This window comes from Oncorhynchus mykiss, chromosome 15 (assembly GCF_013265735.2).
Source record: "Oncorhynchus mykiss isolate Arlee chromosome 15, USDA_OmykA_1.1, whole genome shotgun sequence".
Classification (NCBI taxonomy): domain Eukaryota; kingdom Metazoa; phylum Chordata; class Actinopteri; order Salmoniformes; family Salmonidae; genus Oncorhynchus; species Oncorhynchus mykiss.
The window spans coordinates 19,272,650-19,292,185 of NC_048579.1; the positions used below are offsets into that span (position 1 = coordinate 19,272,650).

The window sequence follows — 19,536 nt, forward strand, 5'->3', positions numbered from 1 at the left end:
CATTACCACAGTGGTCTGAAACTCCCGGCCCGCAAACCACATTGAGCTCATGAGCTGCACGTTGGTGACCCACAGGCTGGGAGTTTGAGACCACTGCTTTATTAGGTCTGGTTCAAGGCAGATAATTAGATGAGAATGGGCTCTGTGCGCCCCCCTCTAGCACATGTAGTCCAGACAGTGGGATGACTAAACCGTCCTTCCGATAATGAAAGCCTGCTTTCCCAGAGTTCTAGACGCCAGCCTGCTGGGCTAATGTAACTCTAGCCGAGGCAGAGCCGTAATGAACGTCTGTGGTTAGGATACTCTGTGGTTACTCACAGCTCCTGAGAGTGCATCTCAGTAGTTTAACAAGGTTAGGGAGACAAGGAGTTGAAGCCACTTCAGACTATTGAGACACACCCCAAAGCCCACAGTGAGATCCTTGATCGTGTCTTATATTGTTTAGCCCTGTTATATGTCATTTGCCGGTGGTCTGACAGGCAAGTGATATCGGAGAAAAAATGATGGTAATGATGTATTTCAGTCAATATGTATGTGTGTTGTTCATTTTTGCCACTAGTCTTTCCATTTTTTTCTGTCCTATTCAGATCCACACGTCTTTGATCAACGGGCGGCCCAGTGCTGACCAACTGACCCCAGAGCTCCTAGACTTCACCTCAGCCCGCTACATCCGGCTGCGCCTGCAGAGGATCCGCACGCTCAACGCCGACCTCATGACCCTCAGCTACCGTGACCCTAAGGAAGTGGACCCCATCGTCACCAGACGGGTATGGCTAAAGCACTAGCACTAGCTCTCACTAACTGTTCTGTTTTCTGTTTAAATGCTATGTTAAACCAAATTGGTCGTTCATTCAAAATATGTGGTTTGTGCGTTTTGAAAAACAATTTTAAAAAATGTATATTGCATTTTTATGGTTTTAACAAACATTAAATTACGAGATATTTGCATCAGAATGTCTGAAGTATAAGTTTAGACATCAGTTGTCATCTCTCCAGGCAGATTTGAGTGTTCTAACGTAATTGGTTTTGTATTTTGTTTCTGTCTTGTCATTCTAACTTGATTGGCATTGTGTTTCCTTCTGCAGTACTACTATTCCATCAAGGACATCTCAGTGGGCGGGATGTGCATCTGTTACGGCCACGCCCAGAGCTGCCCCTGGGACCCCGTTGCCAAGGTAACTCCAGGCCGTCTTCAGTTTTGCCCGTTCAGACTCACACGGTGGCTGTCATTCAGCTTTTGTTTAGTGTAAAACTTGTTTACTGCCTTTCACATATTGTGTGAGATGTTAAACATGTCACAGTTTGACTCAATTAAGCTCCTCTTATCGGGATCAACATCGGTTCATTGCTAATTTGTTGTAACTATTCTAAAGAGTACTTTTATATCAATTTGATGCAAAGTATGGTAGTAATACTTCTTTATGAGAAATATACTTTTATAATTTTATAAGTGAATTTAGTATTCTCAGCTCCCCCTATAGTCCCTGAAGGAATGGTACAGCCCAACACTTGCTCAGTTGAATTGGTTGCCTTCCTCATTAAGGGGGAATGTCACCTTAACAAGAGGATGAGAAAGCAAGCACTAATCCTGTGACCCTTCAACTTGCCACTTGGAAATGCACTCATATATTTCACACCAACGTACAGATGTAGGATCTTAATTTGACCTGCAATGCAGGAAATGTAAAACTTGAAGTATATTTGAAGTTTTAAAAGGCTTTCAAATTTCAGGCTTGGTTTGTCCTTGTGAAAAAAATGTATTAACCCCTACAAAAATTTCAATTAATTATAATCCACATAATAATTCACATTTCCTGTTGCTGTTGGATTATTTTCCTGCTGTAGCAAACTGGCTCAAAATTAAGATCCTACATCTGTAACACACAAACATCATGACATGATAACCATACAACACACAAGTGTCACTTCACACCTTGTATAGAACCAGCTATTTGTTTGACAATGAAGAATGTGAAAATAATGTGTGTGTGTGTGTCCCACTCCCAGCTGGCAATAGGACTAGAGCATAAGCATTCAATCGGTCACTTCCTGTGGCTCCTCCTCACCTCTCTCTCTCTTTTGTCCTCTCAGAAGTTGCAGTGTGTGTGTGAGCACAATACGTGTGGGGAGAGCTGTAATGAGTGTTGCCCCGGCTACCACCAGGAACCGTGGCAACCGGGAACCCTCTCCAACGGCAACACATGCGAGAGTAAGCTGCTCTTGGTCTTTTTGGGCCTAAGGGGAAATAAGTTTAAACCTTATCTTAAGTAGAATACCATACTGTGCATGTTGCCCTTGGTTTGTCACTTGGTAAATAAAGACATGGGAATTACATGCTGGATTTAGACTTGATTTAAAGTGTGCCAGATAAAATAACTTTCGCGCTTTTCAATTAAATCCACTTGCATGTCTCACTTATTCATTGACCCACATGAAAGAGGTTTTTGTTTTCCATCCCTATGATGAATTCCATGAGACACTTTTGAAGTAATTCAAACATTTGAATATCAATAGATGTGAAGCAGAGTTAGCTACTGTATGGGGTTTTACAAGCTTTTTATGTTAATGTCCTATTTTATATCATCATATCTGAGCTGTTTCAGCACCTTAATGAAATTGCACATAAGTTGTATTTACTCAAGAGTACAGAATAAAATCAAAACCTGTTTGAACATGCATACACTGAGTGTACATAACATTAGGAACACCTGCTCTTTCCATGCCATGGACTGACCATGTGAATCCAGGTGAAAGCTATGATTCCTTATTGATGTCACTTGTTAAATCCACTTCAATCAGTGTAGATGAAGGGGTGAGACAGGTTAAATAAGGATGTTTAAGCCTTGAGACAGTTGAGACATGGATTGTGTATGTGTGGCATTCAGAGGGTGAATGGGAAAGACAAAAAAATGTATGTGTCTTTGAGCAGAGTATGGTAGTAGGTGCCAGGTTTGAGTGTGTCAAGAACTGCAACACTGCTGTTTTTCACAACCCAACAGTTTCCTGTGTGTATCAAGAATGGTCCACCACCCAAAGGACATTTTATTTTTTACATTTAACTAGGCAAGTCAGTTAAGAACAAATTCTTATTTACAAAGACGGCCCTTTGTTCAGCTCGGGGATTTGATCCTGTAATCGTTTGGTTGCTAGCCCAATGCTCTAACCACTAGGCTACCTGCCACCCCATCTAGCTGACTGTGGGACGCATAGTAGTCAACATGCGTAGTCAACATGGGCCAGCATCCCTGTGGAATGCTTTCGACACCTTGTAGTCCATGCCCCGACAAATTGAGTCTGTCCTGAGGGCTAAAGGGGGTCAACTCAATATTAGGAAGGTGTTCCTAATGTATTGTCCACTCAGTGTATATTCTTAATATAAACTAACCTTTCACTACTCTCACATTAAAGGTAGACTCAGCGATATGACATTGGTGCACAAAGTAAACAGCATAGTGGGTCAATTTCCGCAACAACGAGGAGCGGTGAAGCGCGAAGCTAAACTTGTCCGCTGTTTTGGTCCCGTACCTACCAGGCTCTAACAGTGTGAAGCGAACCCATGCACATGTGCAGAGACAGGGTGTGAGAGCGAAGTCTGCATCTCCCTCATCGCAATATCTGAGTCTACCTATAAGATACATTAGTTGTTATCTGACCTATTTAATATTCTCCTCCACTAGAATGTAACTGCCACAACAAGGCCGAGGACTGCTATTACAACCAAACTATGGACGACCACAAGATGAGCATGAACTCGCATGGACACTTCCATGGCGGGGGTGTGTGTATCGATTGTACCCAGAACACGGCCGGTGTCAACTGTGAGACCTGTGCAGATGGCTTCTACAGACCCCACGAGGTACTGTCTCCTCACTGTCCCATAATCCGATACCCTTTTTGTGTCCCTATGGTCACTGTAATCCAATCCATCAAAATGGTGCCCATTTCCTGAGGACCCCCCTGGTCTTCCTTTGTGTCCCTATGGTACCCGTTACCTGAGGACCCCCCTGGTCTTCCTTTGTGTCCCTATGGTCCTCGTTACCTGAGGACCCCCCTGGTCTTCCTTTGTGTCCCTATGGTCCCCGTTACCTGAGGACCCCCCTGGTCTTCCTTTGTGTCCCTATGGTCCCTGTTACCTGAGGACCCCCCTGGTCTTACTTTGTGTCCCTATGGTCCTCGTTACCTGAGGACCCCCCTGGTCTTCCTTTGTGTCCCTATGGTCCCCGTTACCTGAGGACCCCCCTGGTCTTCCTTTGTGTCCCTATGGTCCCCGTTTCCTGAGGACCCCCCTGGTCTTCCTTTGTGTCCCTATGGTCCTCGTTACCTGAGGACCCCCCTGGTCTTCCTTTGTGTCCCTATGGTCCCCGTTACCTGAGGACCCCCCTGGTCTTCCTTTGTGTCCCTATGGTCCCCGTTTCCTGAGGACCCCCCTGGTCTTCCTTTGTGTCCCTATGGTCCTCGTTTCCTGAGGACCCCCCTGGTCTTCCTTTGTTTCCCTATGGTCCCCGTTACTTTTAATTTCAGTGTGTACCTTGTGTGGAATGTGAATGGTCATTGTGTATTTGTTTCCTCCTGGGTGTGCGTGTATATATGTGTGTGTGTGTGTCTGTGTGTGTAGGTGTCGCCCTACAGTGAGAACCCATGTGTGGAGTGTGGCTGTGACATGAGGGGGTCTTTGACTCCTGCCTGCATCAGAGATGACAACCACGCCAAGCTGGAGAAAGGTACAAACACGGAACTGTACTGATTTTATTGTACTGTGACTGTGCCAACTGGACTATGCTAACTGTGTTGTATTGACTGTGCCAACTGGACTATGCTAACTGTGTTGTATTGACTGTGCCAACTGGACTATGCTAACTGTGTTGTATTGACTGTGCCAACTGGACTATGCTAACTGTGTTGTATTGACTGTGCTAACTGGACTATGCTAACTGTGTTGTATTGACTGTGCTAACTGGACTATGCTAACTTTGTTGTATTGACTGTGCTAACTAGACTATGCCAACTGTGCTGTATTGACTGTGCTAACTGGACTATGCTAACTGTGTTGTATTGACTGTGCCAACTGGACTATGCTAATTGTGCTGTATTGACTGTGCTAACTGGAGTATGCTAACTGTGTTGTATTGACTGTGCTAACTGGACTATGCTAACTGTGTTGTATTGACTGTGCCAACTGGACTATGCTAACTGTGTTGTATTGACTGTGCTAACTGGACTATTCTAACTGTGTTGTATTGACTGTGCCAACTGGACTATGCTAGCTGTGTTGTATTGACTGTGCTAACTGGACTATGCTAACTGTGCTGTATTGACTGTGCTAACTAGACTATGCCAACTGTGCTGTATTGACTGTGCTAACTAGACTATGCTAACTGTGTTGTATTGACTGTGCTAACTAGACTACACTAACTGTGCCGTATTGACTGTGCTAATTGGTCAATGCTAACTGTGCTGTATTGACTGTGCTGTGCAGGTCTGAACCCAGGGCAGTGTCTGTGTAAAGAGGGCTTTGTGGGTGAGCGCTGTGAGCGCTGTGCCTTTGGCTACAGGGACTTCCCCCTGTGTTCACGCTGTGAGTGCAGTCTGGAAGGCAGCCTCAACATCGACCCCTGCACAGAGTGCATCTGCAAGGTAACACTGGGGTAATATAGGGTAACACTTGCATGATGAGTAACCTTGCCTGAAGACCTGAAGATTTGCGTTAGCTCCCTGAGCTAATGCCTAGGTTTTAGCTCAACAGGCTAAGACAGTCTTGTGCTCATTGTCCCTGAATGTTCCTACCAAACTAATCCCCTTAAACTGATCTTCTCCATTGTGTGTGTGTGTGACTTAGGAGAACGTGATGGGGGCCAACTGTGACCTGTGTAAGCAGGGTTTCTACAACCTGGAGGACCGTAACCCTGAGGGATGCACAGAGTGTTTCTGCTTCGGTGTGTCTGACGTGTGTGAGAGTTCACCCTGGTCTTTGTTTCAGGTAATACACCGCAACTCCCACATCCAAATACACTCTCGTCCACACATCCATTTAATTACTTAGTTGTTCCTTTGGACAAGAATATCCACAATATGCCGCAACCAACTCCAATGGTTCCACATCGTTTTGTTGGGAGCCGTTAAACTCTTTGATACTGTAGAACTCAATAACACATAACCGGTAAATTGGATCAGCCTGTGATGTTCTCATGACAAATTCCTCCTGGCCCATAGACTGTTGATTCCAATGGATGGCTCCTTCCTACCCAAAGCGTCTCCATCTACACGGCACCCCTCACTGATGACGACAACAACCTCATTGTCCCCAGCATCACCATGATCCAGTCGTACCGTTTTGTGTCTACCTGGGCCGCTCCGGAGGGCTTCCTGGGGAACAGGGTAAGCGTTTTGCTTCCTGGGGAACAGGGTAAGCATTTTGCTGACATACAGTATATTGCACCTATGCTACCAATGCTAAACTCTCACCTATGGAGTTCCTGTATTCCTTCTGAACTCAAAGTTGTCCATCACAATGACATGTTCAGCTAGCTAATGACCTGTATGTATTAGCTTGGGACAAATTGATTTCACAATCCCCACAGGAGGGAGGAAATAGGCCTCTGTTCTCGCTATAGATTAATCTCTCTCTGTCTCTCTTGCTACTGTATTTCTCTCTTTTTCACTCTCCTCTCTCTCTTCTCTTACTCCCCCTAACTCTCTCTTTTTCACTCTCCTCTCTCTCTTCTCTTACTCCCCCTACCTCTCTCTTTTTCACTCTCCTCTCGCTCTTCTCTTACTCCCCCTACCTCTCTCTTTTTCACTCTCCTCTCTCTCTTTTACTCCCCCTACCTCTCTTTTTCACTCTCCTCTCTCTCTTCTCTTACTCCCCCTACCTCTCTCTTTTTCACTCTCCTCTCTCTCTTTTACTCCCCCTACCTCTCTCTTTTTCACTCTCCTCTCTCTCTTCTCTTACTCCCCCTACCTCTCTCTTTTTCCACTAGTCATTTGTAGTCATCCTTCTTTCCCCCCACTGTGTGTTAATACAGGGTGCCCTGTAATTATAGTCAAGTAGGGCCGGGCACTTTATTAATTGCCAAATTAACGAGGTTCCATTCATTAGAACCCTGTCATGTGTGTTCTACTGTACCCATTAGCCCCTCCAGTGATTAGAATTAATTAATTAAAATTAGTCATTATTTCTGGAATGGCCTTAATATCTGGAGGGAGGGAGAGAAAGATCGAGGCAGCAATTATCCCCGTGGGCCTGATTTTACTTCAATATTTAGTGTAACGAATTTCGACTATTGCATATTTGCTGTAGGTAATGTTTTCTTGAGTCTAACACTTTATTTTTACAATTTTCCCCTTTTCGTTTTTTCCCATTGCTTTGTGAAGCTGACATCATATGGAGGGCTTTTAAACTACACTGTAGCCTATGATGTTTCTGTGGACAATGTGGACAATTCTCTGCCATCACAGTTTGATTTGATTATTGAGGTAAGTTAATATTATGCAAACTGGATATGTATTCAACCTGGCTATGATATTAGCTGTGGAATGCAAGATTGTGAACCTAGTTTACAGTAAAATAAACTTCTAGACCATTATAGATTTGATTACCATTATGGAATCACCCGAATCACCCCTAAATCTAGAACCATTCCTAAGGATTGAGTATACCAACCCCCGTTAATATAAATCAACATTTGTTGCTAAATGCCTTGTCTGGATGCGTCCCCAGGGGAACGGGAGAATCCTGCGTCAGACGCCCCCCAAGCAGCTCTTCCTGACTCCCCTGCGGGAGCAGCTTGTTTCCGTGGAGCTCCTACCGCAGGGCTTTGTAGACCTATACACAGGCCAGAGGGTTGACAGGGACGAGCTGATGACCGTATTGGCGGACTTGGCCGGACTGAGGATCAGAGGCCACCTCAATGCCAGCGCAGAGGGGGCACTCAGGTTGAGCACCGTATCTCTGGACATGGCAGACATCAGGGCTGCTAACCCAGTCCAGGCCCGGGACGTGGAGCAGTGTGAGTGCCCCTGGGGCTACTTGGGCACATCCTGTGAGGTAAACACCCAGGTCATGTGACGGTGGCCGGGTTGATACTGTTTCCTACTGTATGTGTCTAGTCTAGTTAATGACTTGAGCTGTGTCAGCATCCATTGTAAAAGCAAAGCGCATTATGCATTATGCATAGCTAGAGTTAGAAGAGCAACAGTGTTGTGGGTTCAATTCTCAGATAATCCATATATTTTCAATACATGTGTTTACTATAGATCACTTCAGATAAACACAATTTCTAAATCATGTTATACACCGAGTGTACAAAACATTAGGAACACCTTCCTAATATTGAGTTTCACTCCCCCATTTTGCCCTTAGAACAGCCACATGGACTTTACAAGGTGTCAAATGTGTTCCACAGGGATACTGGCCCATGTTGACTCCAATGCTTCCAACAGTAAAATTGTCTGGATGTCCTTTGGGTGGTGGACCATCCTTGATACAAATCGGTGTGCCTGGCACCTATTACCATACCCCTTTCAAACGCACTAAATATATTTTGTCTTGCCCATTCACCCTCTGAATGGCACACATTCCCAATCCATGTCTCAATTGTCTCAGGCCTTAAATCCTTCTTTAACCTGTCTCCTCCCCTGATTGAAGTGGATTTAATAAGTGATATCAATAAGGGATCATAGCTTTCACCTGGATTCACCTGGTCAGTCTATGTCGTGGAAAGTTGTGCCACATAGTCTGAATACCCGTTCTTATTTTATGTGACTTTGGGTAAAAGTGACCGCAAAATGATGATGTTTCTCTCTGTGTTTGTAGTTTTGTTCATCTGGATTCTATCGCGTCGGCGGGATCCTGTTCGGAGGTAACTGTCTCCAGTGTGAGTGTAACGACCACGCTACAGAATGTGACATCAACGGAGTCTGTCTGGTGAGTCTCACCTATCTGTCCCACGTCATGTTTAGACAGCAGGGGGCCAGAGACGTAGACATATGAGAAGTAGACATACCATAAATATATTCCATACATCTGTCAATGGAGTCTGTCCGGCGAGTCACCTTTCTGTCTAACGTCATGTTTAGACAGGGGCCAGAGACGTAGGAATATGACCCATAGATATCAGTGGAGGCTGCTGAGGGGAGGACGGCTCATAATAATGGCTGGAACGGAGCAAATGGAAACCATGTGTGTGATGTGTTTGATACCATTCCACCTTGTCCGCTCCAGCCATTAAGACGAGCACGTTCTCCCCAATTAAGGTAACACCAACCTCCTGTGATAGGTATACCATACATCTATGGCTTGTTTGTGGGATCTAAGTGTGATCGCGTCTACTTCCACCACCATCTTTGTAAAATAAGGACATGGTCACTTCCAGCCGTTTATCTGACCCTAACATCTGCACTAGCTAACCTCTAAACTAGTTAGAGCTTCACTTCACAGCTAGAGGCTAAACCAATGAACAAACCCTCAGTATGAAGCTTCCTGGATTGAGCTGTGTTTGTTGACAGCCATATAATGGGTTACTGTTCTGGCTGGGTCTAAAATGGCTTCCTTATTTCCTATATAGCGTACGACTTTTGGCTAGAGCCGACCATCCTATTCCCTATACAGTGCACGGCTTTATAGGGAACAGTGTGCGCAGTTTGGGCTCAAATGAATTCGGGTTTGGGTTTCAAATGAATTCCTCCCTCTATTGGATGACAAGTTAATCCTGAGTAATGCTGTGTTAGGTGTTTAAATGGCGTGTGACAAAGCAATGTTTATCCAATGGCTACTGCCAGGCATTCATTCTGTCAATATACAATGTGAATCAAAAGGCATGCTAAACCTAGCAGCTACTATGTTCAATTGAATAAGTGAAGATGATTCACTTTGATTCGGTTAGGTTTAGCAGTTTGGTGCACTTAAAGGGATAGTTCACATTTCAAAGTTTTATCTTACTTATCTAGGGTGGTCATCCAAACAGTTTTTTTAAGTTGGAAAAAAGCGAACTATCCCTTTAACATGGCAGTGGAGGTTTTATCCCAAGAGATTGTGGTTGCTATGGAGTGTATGGCAGTGTAAGGACATGTGTGTCAGAGCAGGAAGAAGTTTAATTGGGACACTGTTGCCTTAAATCATTCCCCAGGACTGTACTCACAATACCACTGGGCCCCACTGTAACCAATGCCTTCCCGGTTACTATGGCGACACCTCAGAGGGCACCCCAGAGGACTGCCAGAGATGTGCCTGCCCGCTGATAGTGGCGACGAACAAGTGAGTGACTGTGCCAACTCTGTGCCAATGTACCATTCATTCAGATTCTAGAAACCCTCTCCATGGCGATAGATAGGTCACATGTGCGTGGGCGCTGGGTGGTGGAGAGTTTGGCCGTTACACACTGAGTGCACAAAACATTAGGAACATCTTTCTAATATTGAGTTGCACCCCATTTTGCCCTCAGAACAGACTCAATTTGTTAGACTCTACAAGGTGTCGAAAGCGTTCCATAGGGATGCTGACCCATGTTACCTCCAATGATTCCCACAGTTGTGTCAAGTTGGCTAGATGTCTTTTGGGTGGTGGACCATTCTTTATTTTTCATTTTATTTAACCTTTATTTAACCAGGAAGGGCTCATTGAGATTTAAAATATATTTTTCAAGAGCGTCCTGGCCAAGATAGGCAGCACCAAGTCATTACAAAAATTACAGACAAACAACATGAAAAACTACAAGTAAATCTAGTAAAAACCATAGAATTCACAAGAAAGAAAAAAATAAAAATTAAATAAAAAACAGCAAATTAAAAACATTGACAAGTCAGTGAATCAGTATCAAGATCATTCGTCAGTGATTTAAAAATACCAATCGGGACAAGTTTTTCCAGTTTAAATGTCACGACTTCCACCAAAGTTGGCTCCTCTCCTTGTTCGGGTGGCGTTCGGCGATCGACGTCACCGGCTTTCTAGCCATCACCTCTCCATTTTTCATATGTCCATTTGTCTTGTCTTGTTTTCATACACACCTGGTTCTCATTTCCCCAATCAATCTACTTGTATTTAACCCTCTGTTTCGTGTGTAATTGTTTTCATGACAAGCGGTGATCTTTAGCTCTTTCCGTTATTGTTCCGTTTTTTGGAGTGCGTTTGTTTTGTTGTGCTCCCGGTTTGGAACTATAATAAAGTGCGCTTTATTTATCATACTCTGCTCTCCTGCACCTGACTTCGCCTTTAAACACACCTTGACATTAAAAGTATGTTATACAAACTGTTGAGCATGAAAAACCCAGAAGTGTTGCAGTTCTTGAAAAATGGCACAAATACACAATCCATGTCTCAATTGTCTCAAAGTGTATTTAACAGGTGACATCAATAAGGGATCATAGCTTTCACCTGGATTCACCTGGTCAGTCCATGGCATGGGAAGAGCAGGTGTTCCTAATGTTATGTGCACTCAGTCTAGGTTCTTATGTAAACAACAGAATGTTTCAACTGCCCCAGATACTTTATTGTGTGAATAGATACGAAGCATAAACGTAGTTGTGGAACAATTTTAGTAGTGGAGATAAGAGGTGTAAGAGGCCCCCATACAATATGAAATGCTTCAAGTTGAAGAAAAGCCCTATAGAAACACAAATCATCATCATAAAATCTGTAGCTCTTAGTGATACGTCATGCAGACCCTAACACTCCTGTCTATTCACCCTGCTGGTCTCTTCTTCAGTTTCAGCCCCACCTGTCTCCTGGAGGGCCCTGGACAGGTGACATGTGACCAGTGCCAGCAGGGCTACACTGGGACTAAGTGTGAGAGGTCTGTAGACCAAATGTTCTTAAACCTAATCTTGTCTGTTTGACCCTGCCTTCACTTCTTAGACCTATACTATATAATCAGACATGTTTCACTTGTTGCTAAGTACATATTAGTAATTACACTCAACAGTTTGCATGGACAAATATGTATTATAAGTGAAACTCAGTTACAGTATACACCAATTCTAGTCTCAACCATTTCATGAATCGTATGATTAAGTTGATTATATTATGTGTTAATCTTCGAACTTTGACTTCTCCAGGTGTGCTAATGGTTACCATGGCGACCCGACTGTGGCAGGCAAGGAGTGTGTGCTGTGTGAGTGTAACGGAAACGTGGACCCTTGGGACCCGGGCCACTGTGACACCAGCAGCGGTGTGTGTCTGAAGTGTCACAGCCACACCAGCGGAGACGACTGTGAGAGGTGTGAGGACGGCTACTATGGTGACGCCATCACTGCCAAGAACTGCCAGGGTAAGAGAGCTGTGATGATGATGATGATGTTTTTTGTCCTTATAGAGGATTCTTCCACAGATCCCCTCACAGATACAAATTTACTACAAGAAACATCCTTCACCTAGATGTGCAGTGCATCTATAATATGTACCAAATCAGGTCACAGATTACACAGTGAAAATAGACAGGAAATAGACACTTTTGCTTGTTTCTGAGTAGCATTTAGTCAGTCAGTGGAATGCTGAGTGAAGGACATAGCCAACCATTCACAGATTAAGTCTCAACTTTGACCTAGTTCTGCGTCGTCACGTGTCTGACCTGTTCCTAACAATAAGGTCTGTTATGGGTCAGGGACCGTATTCACAAAGTGTCTCGGAATAGAGGTGTGCTGATCTGGGATCAGGTCCTCCCTGACCATGTAATCTCATTCATTATGATCTAAAATGCTAACCTGATCCCAGATCAGCAATCCTATTCTGAGACGCTTCGTGAATACAGACTCAGCCATGTTACCTTAGGCACTGGGAGGCGAAAGTTTAGGCTCAATCCCTGCTGGGATACGAACAATGATGTGTATAAACCCTGGATTGCTAATGCTATGTATTTGCCAACGAGAGGCTTTGAAGCCACTGATCGTCCATTTTGGTACTCTCCAGAAGGAGCAGTCCTCCATAGGAATGAATGGAATTCTACAGCATTTCAATTAAATGGGACAAAGGACAAAATTGCATATCTTTTTTATTATAGTGGGGACAGTAACAGTAGTTTCAAATAATATACCTTTAGGAAAATGTTAATGTTGAGTTGACATAATCTAATTTAAAAGTATGCATTAAGGTGTCTGTAATATAATAAACGTGTCAAAAACAAATGTAGACAATAAATGCCTTTCTATAGCTTCCAAAATATTTTTTGACAATATTTTTTACGGAGAGTTAAACAGCGCCCCCTGTCAGTCTAGTGTTTACATAAATAATTGGTTAAGATATGGTATGGGACCTGCCCTCTCAAGGCAGCTCATGAACAGTTTATGAAGTCTTATAAGAATTATGGTAATTATGCATCATTCCCAGACCTGGTTTTGTGACAATGTCAGCATACCACAACATTGAAAATCTGAAGATGTTATTAGAATAGGAAGTTAATGTTCATAGTGAAATATGTGATGCTGGTAATGGATTCAGTCAACACCTAGAATGGCGTTCATTTCACCATCAAACATGGTCAAATATATTGTGATAGATGTGCAATTTTACTTCAAATGTGTGTATTTCCTTCTTATGAAAGGCAACTGTAGAAGAGCTCTTTATAATGGATAGAGTGACATCTAGGGGAATATCGTAATACTGCAAGTCAGCCTCCTTGCAGTAACCGTTCTACAATATTTTCCATGTCTGTGTAATGTCTATATTTCATGAAAAAAACCTGTATTTCATAATCAAAATGGTTCTTTGAGAATTGTTTGATTATTTTAGGATATATCTCTCCACTTACCGATATTATTTTCAACATTAAATTGGAGCAAGTGTCCTGGTGTTATAAACATGTACGTTAACGACTGTTTTACTCCTATTTCTCCCCTGTGTGTAGCTTGCAGTTGCCATGGAAATGGGTCATACTCTGCCATGTGTGACCTGCTCACTGGACAGTGTACCTGCAAACCCAACGTAGTGGGAGAGAAGTGTGACCAGTGTCAGGTATGTAGACTGGATATCTTCATCTGTTTCATAATATATTCACAACTTCAAACTCACATACCATAGGGCCAAGAGTTTTTCTTACCAGAAAAAAACTATTGTCCCTAGTTATGGTCTCTGGTCACACCAAGAAAAAGTCCAGGCCCTTCCTTCCACCCTCCATTTTCTGTGTAATTCCACCCTATTCCCATACCTCTCCCTGCAATTAGTATTTTGAATTTGGGAAGGCATGCTAAGTTTCCAGCCCAGTCCATTGGAACGCTTAGTTCTCAGAGGGTGTCCAAGGTCTCCTGCTTCTTTCCTCCCTGCGTCCTGCTTCCCACACCCGCCTTCCAATAAAGACCAGCTGGTCAAAATGCAGTCCAATGTTTTGGATATATTCATTAGCACGATCAGATTGTCTGTCTGCTCACACCCTGGCAAAGAGAGATAGGGAAGAGAGAGGTAGCGAGGGAATATGGGAAGGAGGGAGGGAGAGAGAGAGAGACAGACAGAGGGATAATATTTTGTTGCTTATTTAGAGCAGAGTTGGTTTGTTTGGTTGGGGAGGGGTCTTTGGCTGGGCAAGGACTGTTCAAATGGAACCAAAAGGACTGTTCTAATGGAACCAAAAGGACTGTTCTAATGGAACCAAAAGGACTGTTCTAATGGAACCAAAAGGACTGTTCTAATGGAACCAAAAGGACTGTTCAAAAGGAACCAAAAGGACTGTTCAAATGGAACCAAAAGGACTGTTCAAATGGAACCAAAAGGACTGTTCAAATGGAACCAAAAGGACTGTTCTAATGGAACCAAAAGGACTGTTCAAATGGAACCAAAAGGACTGTTCAAATGGAACCAAAAGGACTGTTCTAATGGAACCAAAAGGACTGTTCTAATGGAACCAAAAGAACTGTTCAAATGGAACCAAAAGGACTGTTCTAATGGAACCAAAAGGACTGTTCAAATGGAACCAAAAGAACTGTTCAAATGGAACCAAAAGGACTGTTCAAATGGAACCAAAAGGACTGTTCAAATGGAACCAAAAGGACTGTTCAAATGGAACCAAAAGGACTGTTCAAATGGAACCAAAAGGACTGTTCTAATGGAACCAAAAGGACTGTTCTAATGGAACCAAAAGAACTGTTCAAATGGAACCAAAAGGACTGTTCTAATGGAACCAAAAGGACTGTTCAAATGGAACCAAAAGAACTGTTCAAATGGAACCAAAAGGACTGTTCAAATGGAACCAAAAGGACTGTTCAAATGGAACCAAAAGGACTGTTCTAATGGAACCAAAAGGACTGTTCAAATGGAACCAAAAGGACTGTTCAAAAGGAACCAAAAGGACTGTTCAAATGGAACCAAAAGGACTGTTCTAATGGAACCAAAAGGACTGTTCAAATGGAACCAAAAGGACTGTTCAAATGGAACCAAAAGGACTGTTCTAATGGAACCAAAAGGACTGTTCAAATGGAACCAAAAGGACTGTTCTAATGGAACCAAAAGGACTGTTCAAATGGAACCAAAAGGACTGTTCAAATGGAACCAAAAGAACTGTTCTACTGGAACCAAAAGGACTGTTCAAATGGAACCAAAAGGACTGTTCAAATGGAACCAAAAGGACTGTTCTAATGGAACCAAAAGGACTGTTCAAATGGAACCAAAAGGACTGTTCAAATGGAACCAAAAGGACTGTTCAAATGGAACCAAAAGGACTGTTCAAATGGAACCAAAAGAACTGTTCTACTGGAACCAAAAGGACTGTTCAAATGGAACCAAAAGGACTGTTCAAATGGAACCAAAAGGACTGTTCTAATGGAACCAAAAGGACTGTTCTAATGGAACCAAAAGGACTGTTCAAAAGGACTGTTCAAATGGAACCAAAAGGACTGTTCAAATGGAACCAAAAGGACTGTTCTAATGGAACCAAAAGGACTGTTCAAATGGAACCAAAATGACTGTTCAAAAGGAACCAAAAGGACTGTTCTAATGGAACCAAAAGGACTGTTCAAATGGAACCAAAAGGACTGTTCTAATGGAACCAAAAGGACTGTTCAAATGGAACCAAAAGGACTGTTCAAATGGAACCAAAAGGACTGTTCAAATGGAACCAAAAGGACTGTTCAAAAGGAACCAAAAGGACTGTTCCAATGGAACCAAAAGAACTGTTCAAAAGGACTCTTTAAATGGAGCCAAAAGAACTGTTCAAATGGAACCAAAAGGACTGTTCTAATGGAACCAAAAGGACTGTTCAAAAGGAACCAAAAGGACTGTTCCAATGGAACCAAAAGGACTGTTCAAAAGGACTGTTCAAATGGAGCCAAAAGAACTGTTCAAATGGAACCAAAAGGACTGTTCTAATGGAACCAAAAGGACTGTTCAAATGGAACCAAAAGGACTGTTCAAAAGGACTCTTCAAATGGAACCAAAAGGACTGTTCAAAAGGAACCAAAAGGACTGTTCAAATGGAACCAAAAGGACTGTTCTAATGGAACCAAAAGGACTGTTCAAATGGAACCAAAAGGACTGTTCTAATGGAACCAAAAGGACTGTTCAAATGGAACCAAAAGGACTGTTCAAAAGGACTGTTCAAAAGGAACCAAAAGGACTGTTCAAAAGGACTGTTCTAATGGAACCAAAAGGACTGTTCAAATGGAACCAAAAGGACTGTTCAAATGGAACCAAAAGTACTGTTCTAATGGAACCAAAAGGACTGTTCAAATGGAACCAAAAGGACTGTTCTAATGGAACCAAAAGGACTGTTCAAATGGAACCAAAAGGACTGTTCAAAAGGAACCAAAAGGACTGTTCAAAAGGAACCAAAAGGACTGTTCTAATGGAACCAAAAGGACTGTTCAAATGGAACCAAAAGGACTGTTCTAATGGAACCAAAAGGACTGTTCAAATGGAACCAAAATGACTGTTCTAATGGAACCAAAAGGACTGTTCAAATGGAACCAAAAGGACTGTTCTAATGGAACCAAAAGGACTGTTCAAAAGGAACCAAAAGGACTGTTCAAATGGAACCAAAAGGACTGTTCAAAAGGAACCAAAATGACTGTTCTAATGGAACCAAAATAACTGTTCTAATGGAACCAAAAGGACTGTTCAAATGGAACCAAAAGGACTGTTCTAATGGAACCAAAAGGACTGTTCAAAAGGAACCAAAAGGACTGTTCAAAAGGAACCAAAAGGACTGTTCAAATGGAACCAAAAGGACTGTTCAAATGGAACCAAAAGGACTGTTCTAATGGAACCAAAAGGACTGTTCAAATGGAACCAAAAGGACTGTTCAAAAGGAACCAAAAGGACTGTTCAAAAGGAACCAAAAGGACTGTTCAAAAGGAACCAAAAGGACTGTTCAAATGGAACCAAAAGGACTGTTCAAAAGGAACCAAAAGGACTGTTCAAATGGAACCAAAAGGACTGTTCAAATGGAACCAAAAGGACTGTTCAAAAGGAACCAAAAGGACTGTTCAAATGGAACCAAAAGGACTGTTCTAATCGAACCAAAAGGACTGTTCATATAAAACCCAGAAGCTCATGAATTTAGATCATATTTATCTAGGGAGAACAGCGAGCAGTCTTGGGCTTCTCTCTCTTTCAGTATGTTTTATTCATGTTTAACTCAATTGGGGATGTAAATATAGAGAGATGGGGAGGGAAGTTGGGGCAGCCTCTCTAATCCCAGAATCAGATGCTCTGGCTGGTGTAAATTCTGACCCATGACCTGGCCTGGCTGTCTGGTTCCTGGTTCTCCGTTGGGTCCAATGTGGACTGAGAGTTGACAGCTTTGGCAGAGAGGACTGATAGAGACAGATGAAGCCCTCCGCCAGTAATATTAGAGGAGATGGGATATACTTCCTGCCTGTTCATGTTAGATGGTAACTGTGAGGTGATTGGTGACAGTGAGACCCTCTGCTGATAGTGATGATGTCATTGGACATGGAGAAGTATTACTTCTAGTGTCTCTTGGCATCCTGCTACATGCTCTCTACCAAGGATACAGATAGAGTAATATGCATATTTTTACAGATGTAGGATCTTAATTTGAGCCAGTTTGTTACAGCAGGAAAATAATCCTGCACCAACAGGAAATGTGAATTATTATGTGGAATATAAATCATGGACGTTTTTGTAGGGGTTGTTACATTTTTTGTCAGGGAAAATCAAGTCTGAAGATCCTACATCTGTATGTCTGGATATATTTGAGGGAAAATCAAGAAGATTCAGATGGTTAGCTGATGGAAGTTAGTAACAATTGGTATTTTCTTCTGTGTGTTTTCCAGATGGGCTTCCACAGTCTTCTCAGTGGACAGGGGTGCAGAGACTGTAACTGTAGCCAATCAGGATCTGTGTCCACAGCATGTGAGGAGGAGGGGCGGTGCCAATGCATCCCAGGGGTGGCGGGGGACAAATGTGACCGCTGTTACCATGGTTACTTCAACTACCAGGACAGAGGGTGTACACGTAAGGCCACAAACTTTACCCAAACTTTAACTAACATTCATTTGAGTTTCACTCTGATCTGATCTTCATTCTCTCTATCCCCCATATCTATCTATCTATCTATCTATCTATCTATCTATCTATCTATCTATCTATCTATCTATTTATCTATCTATCTGTCTGTCTGTCTGTCTGTCTGTCTGTCTGTCTGTCTGTGTATCTTTCTCTCTCTTTCTCTATCTCTCTCTCTCTTTCTTTCTCTTTCTCTCTCTTTCTCTCTCTTTCTCTCTCTTTCTCTCTCTCTTTCTCTTTCTCTCTTTCTCTCTTTCTCTCTCTGTATCTCTTTCTCTCTTTCTATCTCTCTCTCTTTCTCTCTCTCTTTCTCTCTCTCTTTCTCTTTCTCTCTTTCTCTCTTTCTCTCTCTTTCTCTCTTTCATCTCTCTCTCGCTCACTCTCTCTGTATCTTTCTCTCTCTCGCTCTCTCTCTCTCTGTATCTTTCTCTCTCTCGCTCTCTCTCTCTGTATATTTCTCTCTTTCTCTCGCTCTCTCTCTCTGTTATTTTTCTCTCTTCTCCATCAGAGTGTGAGTGTGCCCACACCCACGGAAACTGTAATGCGACGACAGGCAAGTGTATCTGCCCTCCCCACACCATAGGAGAAAAGTGTGAGTTGTGTGAGGAAGGTCACTGGGGTCACGACACTGTGGCAGGTTGTAAGGTAAAACACCTCTATAAACACAACTGTATAAGCTTTATAAGCCTTTATAATGCCTACAAATGCCTATGTATGTTATTTTAAGGCCGACATAGATGCTTCATAAATTATTAATAAGCACATTCATATCATAATAGGTGTTCATAAAATATAATCTTTGCCCCCCTTAGTCATGTGATTGCAGTGAGGCGGGCAGTTCTGCCACCCAGTGTGACCTCACCAATGGGCAGTGCCTGTGCCACCCGGATTTTGCCAGGCAGAAATGTGACCAGTGCACCATGGGCTACAGGGGCTACCCAGAATGCACGGCGTGCAACTGCAACATCAACGGCACCAGAGAGGAGTTCTGTGATAAGGAACTGGGCTTGTGCAGCTGTGAGGCCCCAGGGAACTGTGTGTGCAAGGTACTGCAACCTCTGGTAAAACTGGTTTTACAAACAAGCCGTAAACCC

At 42.9% G+C, this 19,536-nt stretch overlaps 1 protein-coding gene across 1 annotated transcript in view; it reads left to right on the forward strand.

Annotated features, from left to right (window-relative positions):
• The window catches only part of lama1 (laminin, alpha 1), a 67,492-nt gene that overhangs the window by 18,010 nt on the left and 29,946 nt on the right, over positions 1 to 19,536 (forward strand). The window contains exons 5-22 of the mRNA XM_036943995.1: positions 588 to 767; positions 1,086 to 1,175; positions 2,092 to 2,209; positions 3,678 to 3,856; positions 4,616 to 4,721; positions 5,477 to 5,634; positions 5,837 to 5,977; positions 6,211 to 6,375; positions 7,372 to 7,473; positions 7,718 to 8,044; positions 8,813 to 8,923; positions 10,125 to 10,252; positions 11,700 to 11,786; positions 12,049 to 12,260; positions 13,833 to 13,939; positions 18,211 to 18,391; positions 18,951 to 19,087; positions 19,255 to 19,488. Of these exons, the coding sequence (XP_036799890.1) occupies positions 588 to 767; positions 1,086 to 1,175; positions 2,092 to 2,209; positions 3,678 to 3,856; positions 4,616 to 4,721; positions 5,477 to 5,634; positions 5,837 to 5,977; positions 6,211 to 6,375; positions 7,372 to 7,473; positions 7,718 to 8,044; positions 8,813 to 8,923; positions 10,125 to 10,252; positions 11,700 to 11,786; positions 12,049 to 12,260; positions 13,833 to 13,939; positions 18,211 to 18,391; positions 18,951 to 19,087; positions 19,255 to 19,488 (2,763 nt within the window). The remainder of the gene's footprint in view (positions 1 to 587; positions 768 to 1,085; positions 1,176 to 2,091; positions 2,210 to 3,677; positions 3,857 to 4,615; positions 4,722 to 5,476; positions 5,635 to 5,836; positions 5,978 to 6,210; positions 6,376 to 7,371; positions 7,474 to 7,717; positions 8,045 to 8,812; positions 8,924 to 10,124; positions 10,253 to 11,699; positions 11,787 to 12,048; positions 12,261 to 13,832; positions 13,940 to 18,210; positions 18,392 to 18,950; positions 19,088 to 19,254; positions 19,489 to 19,536) is intronic.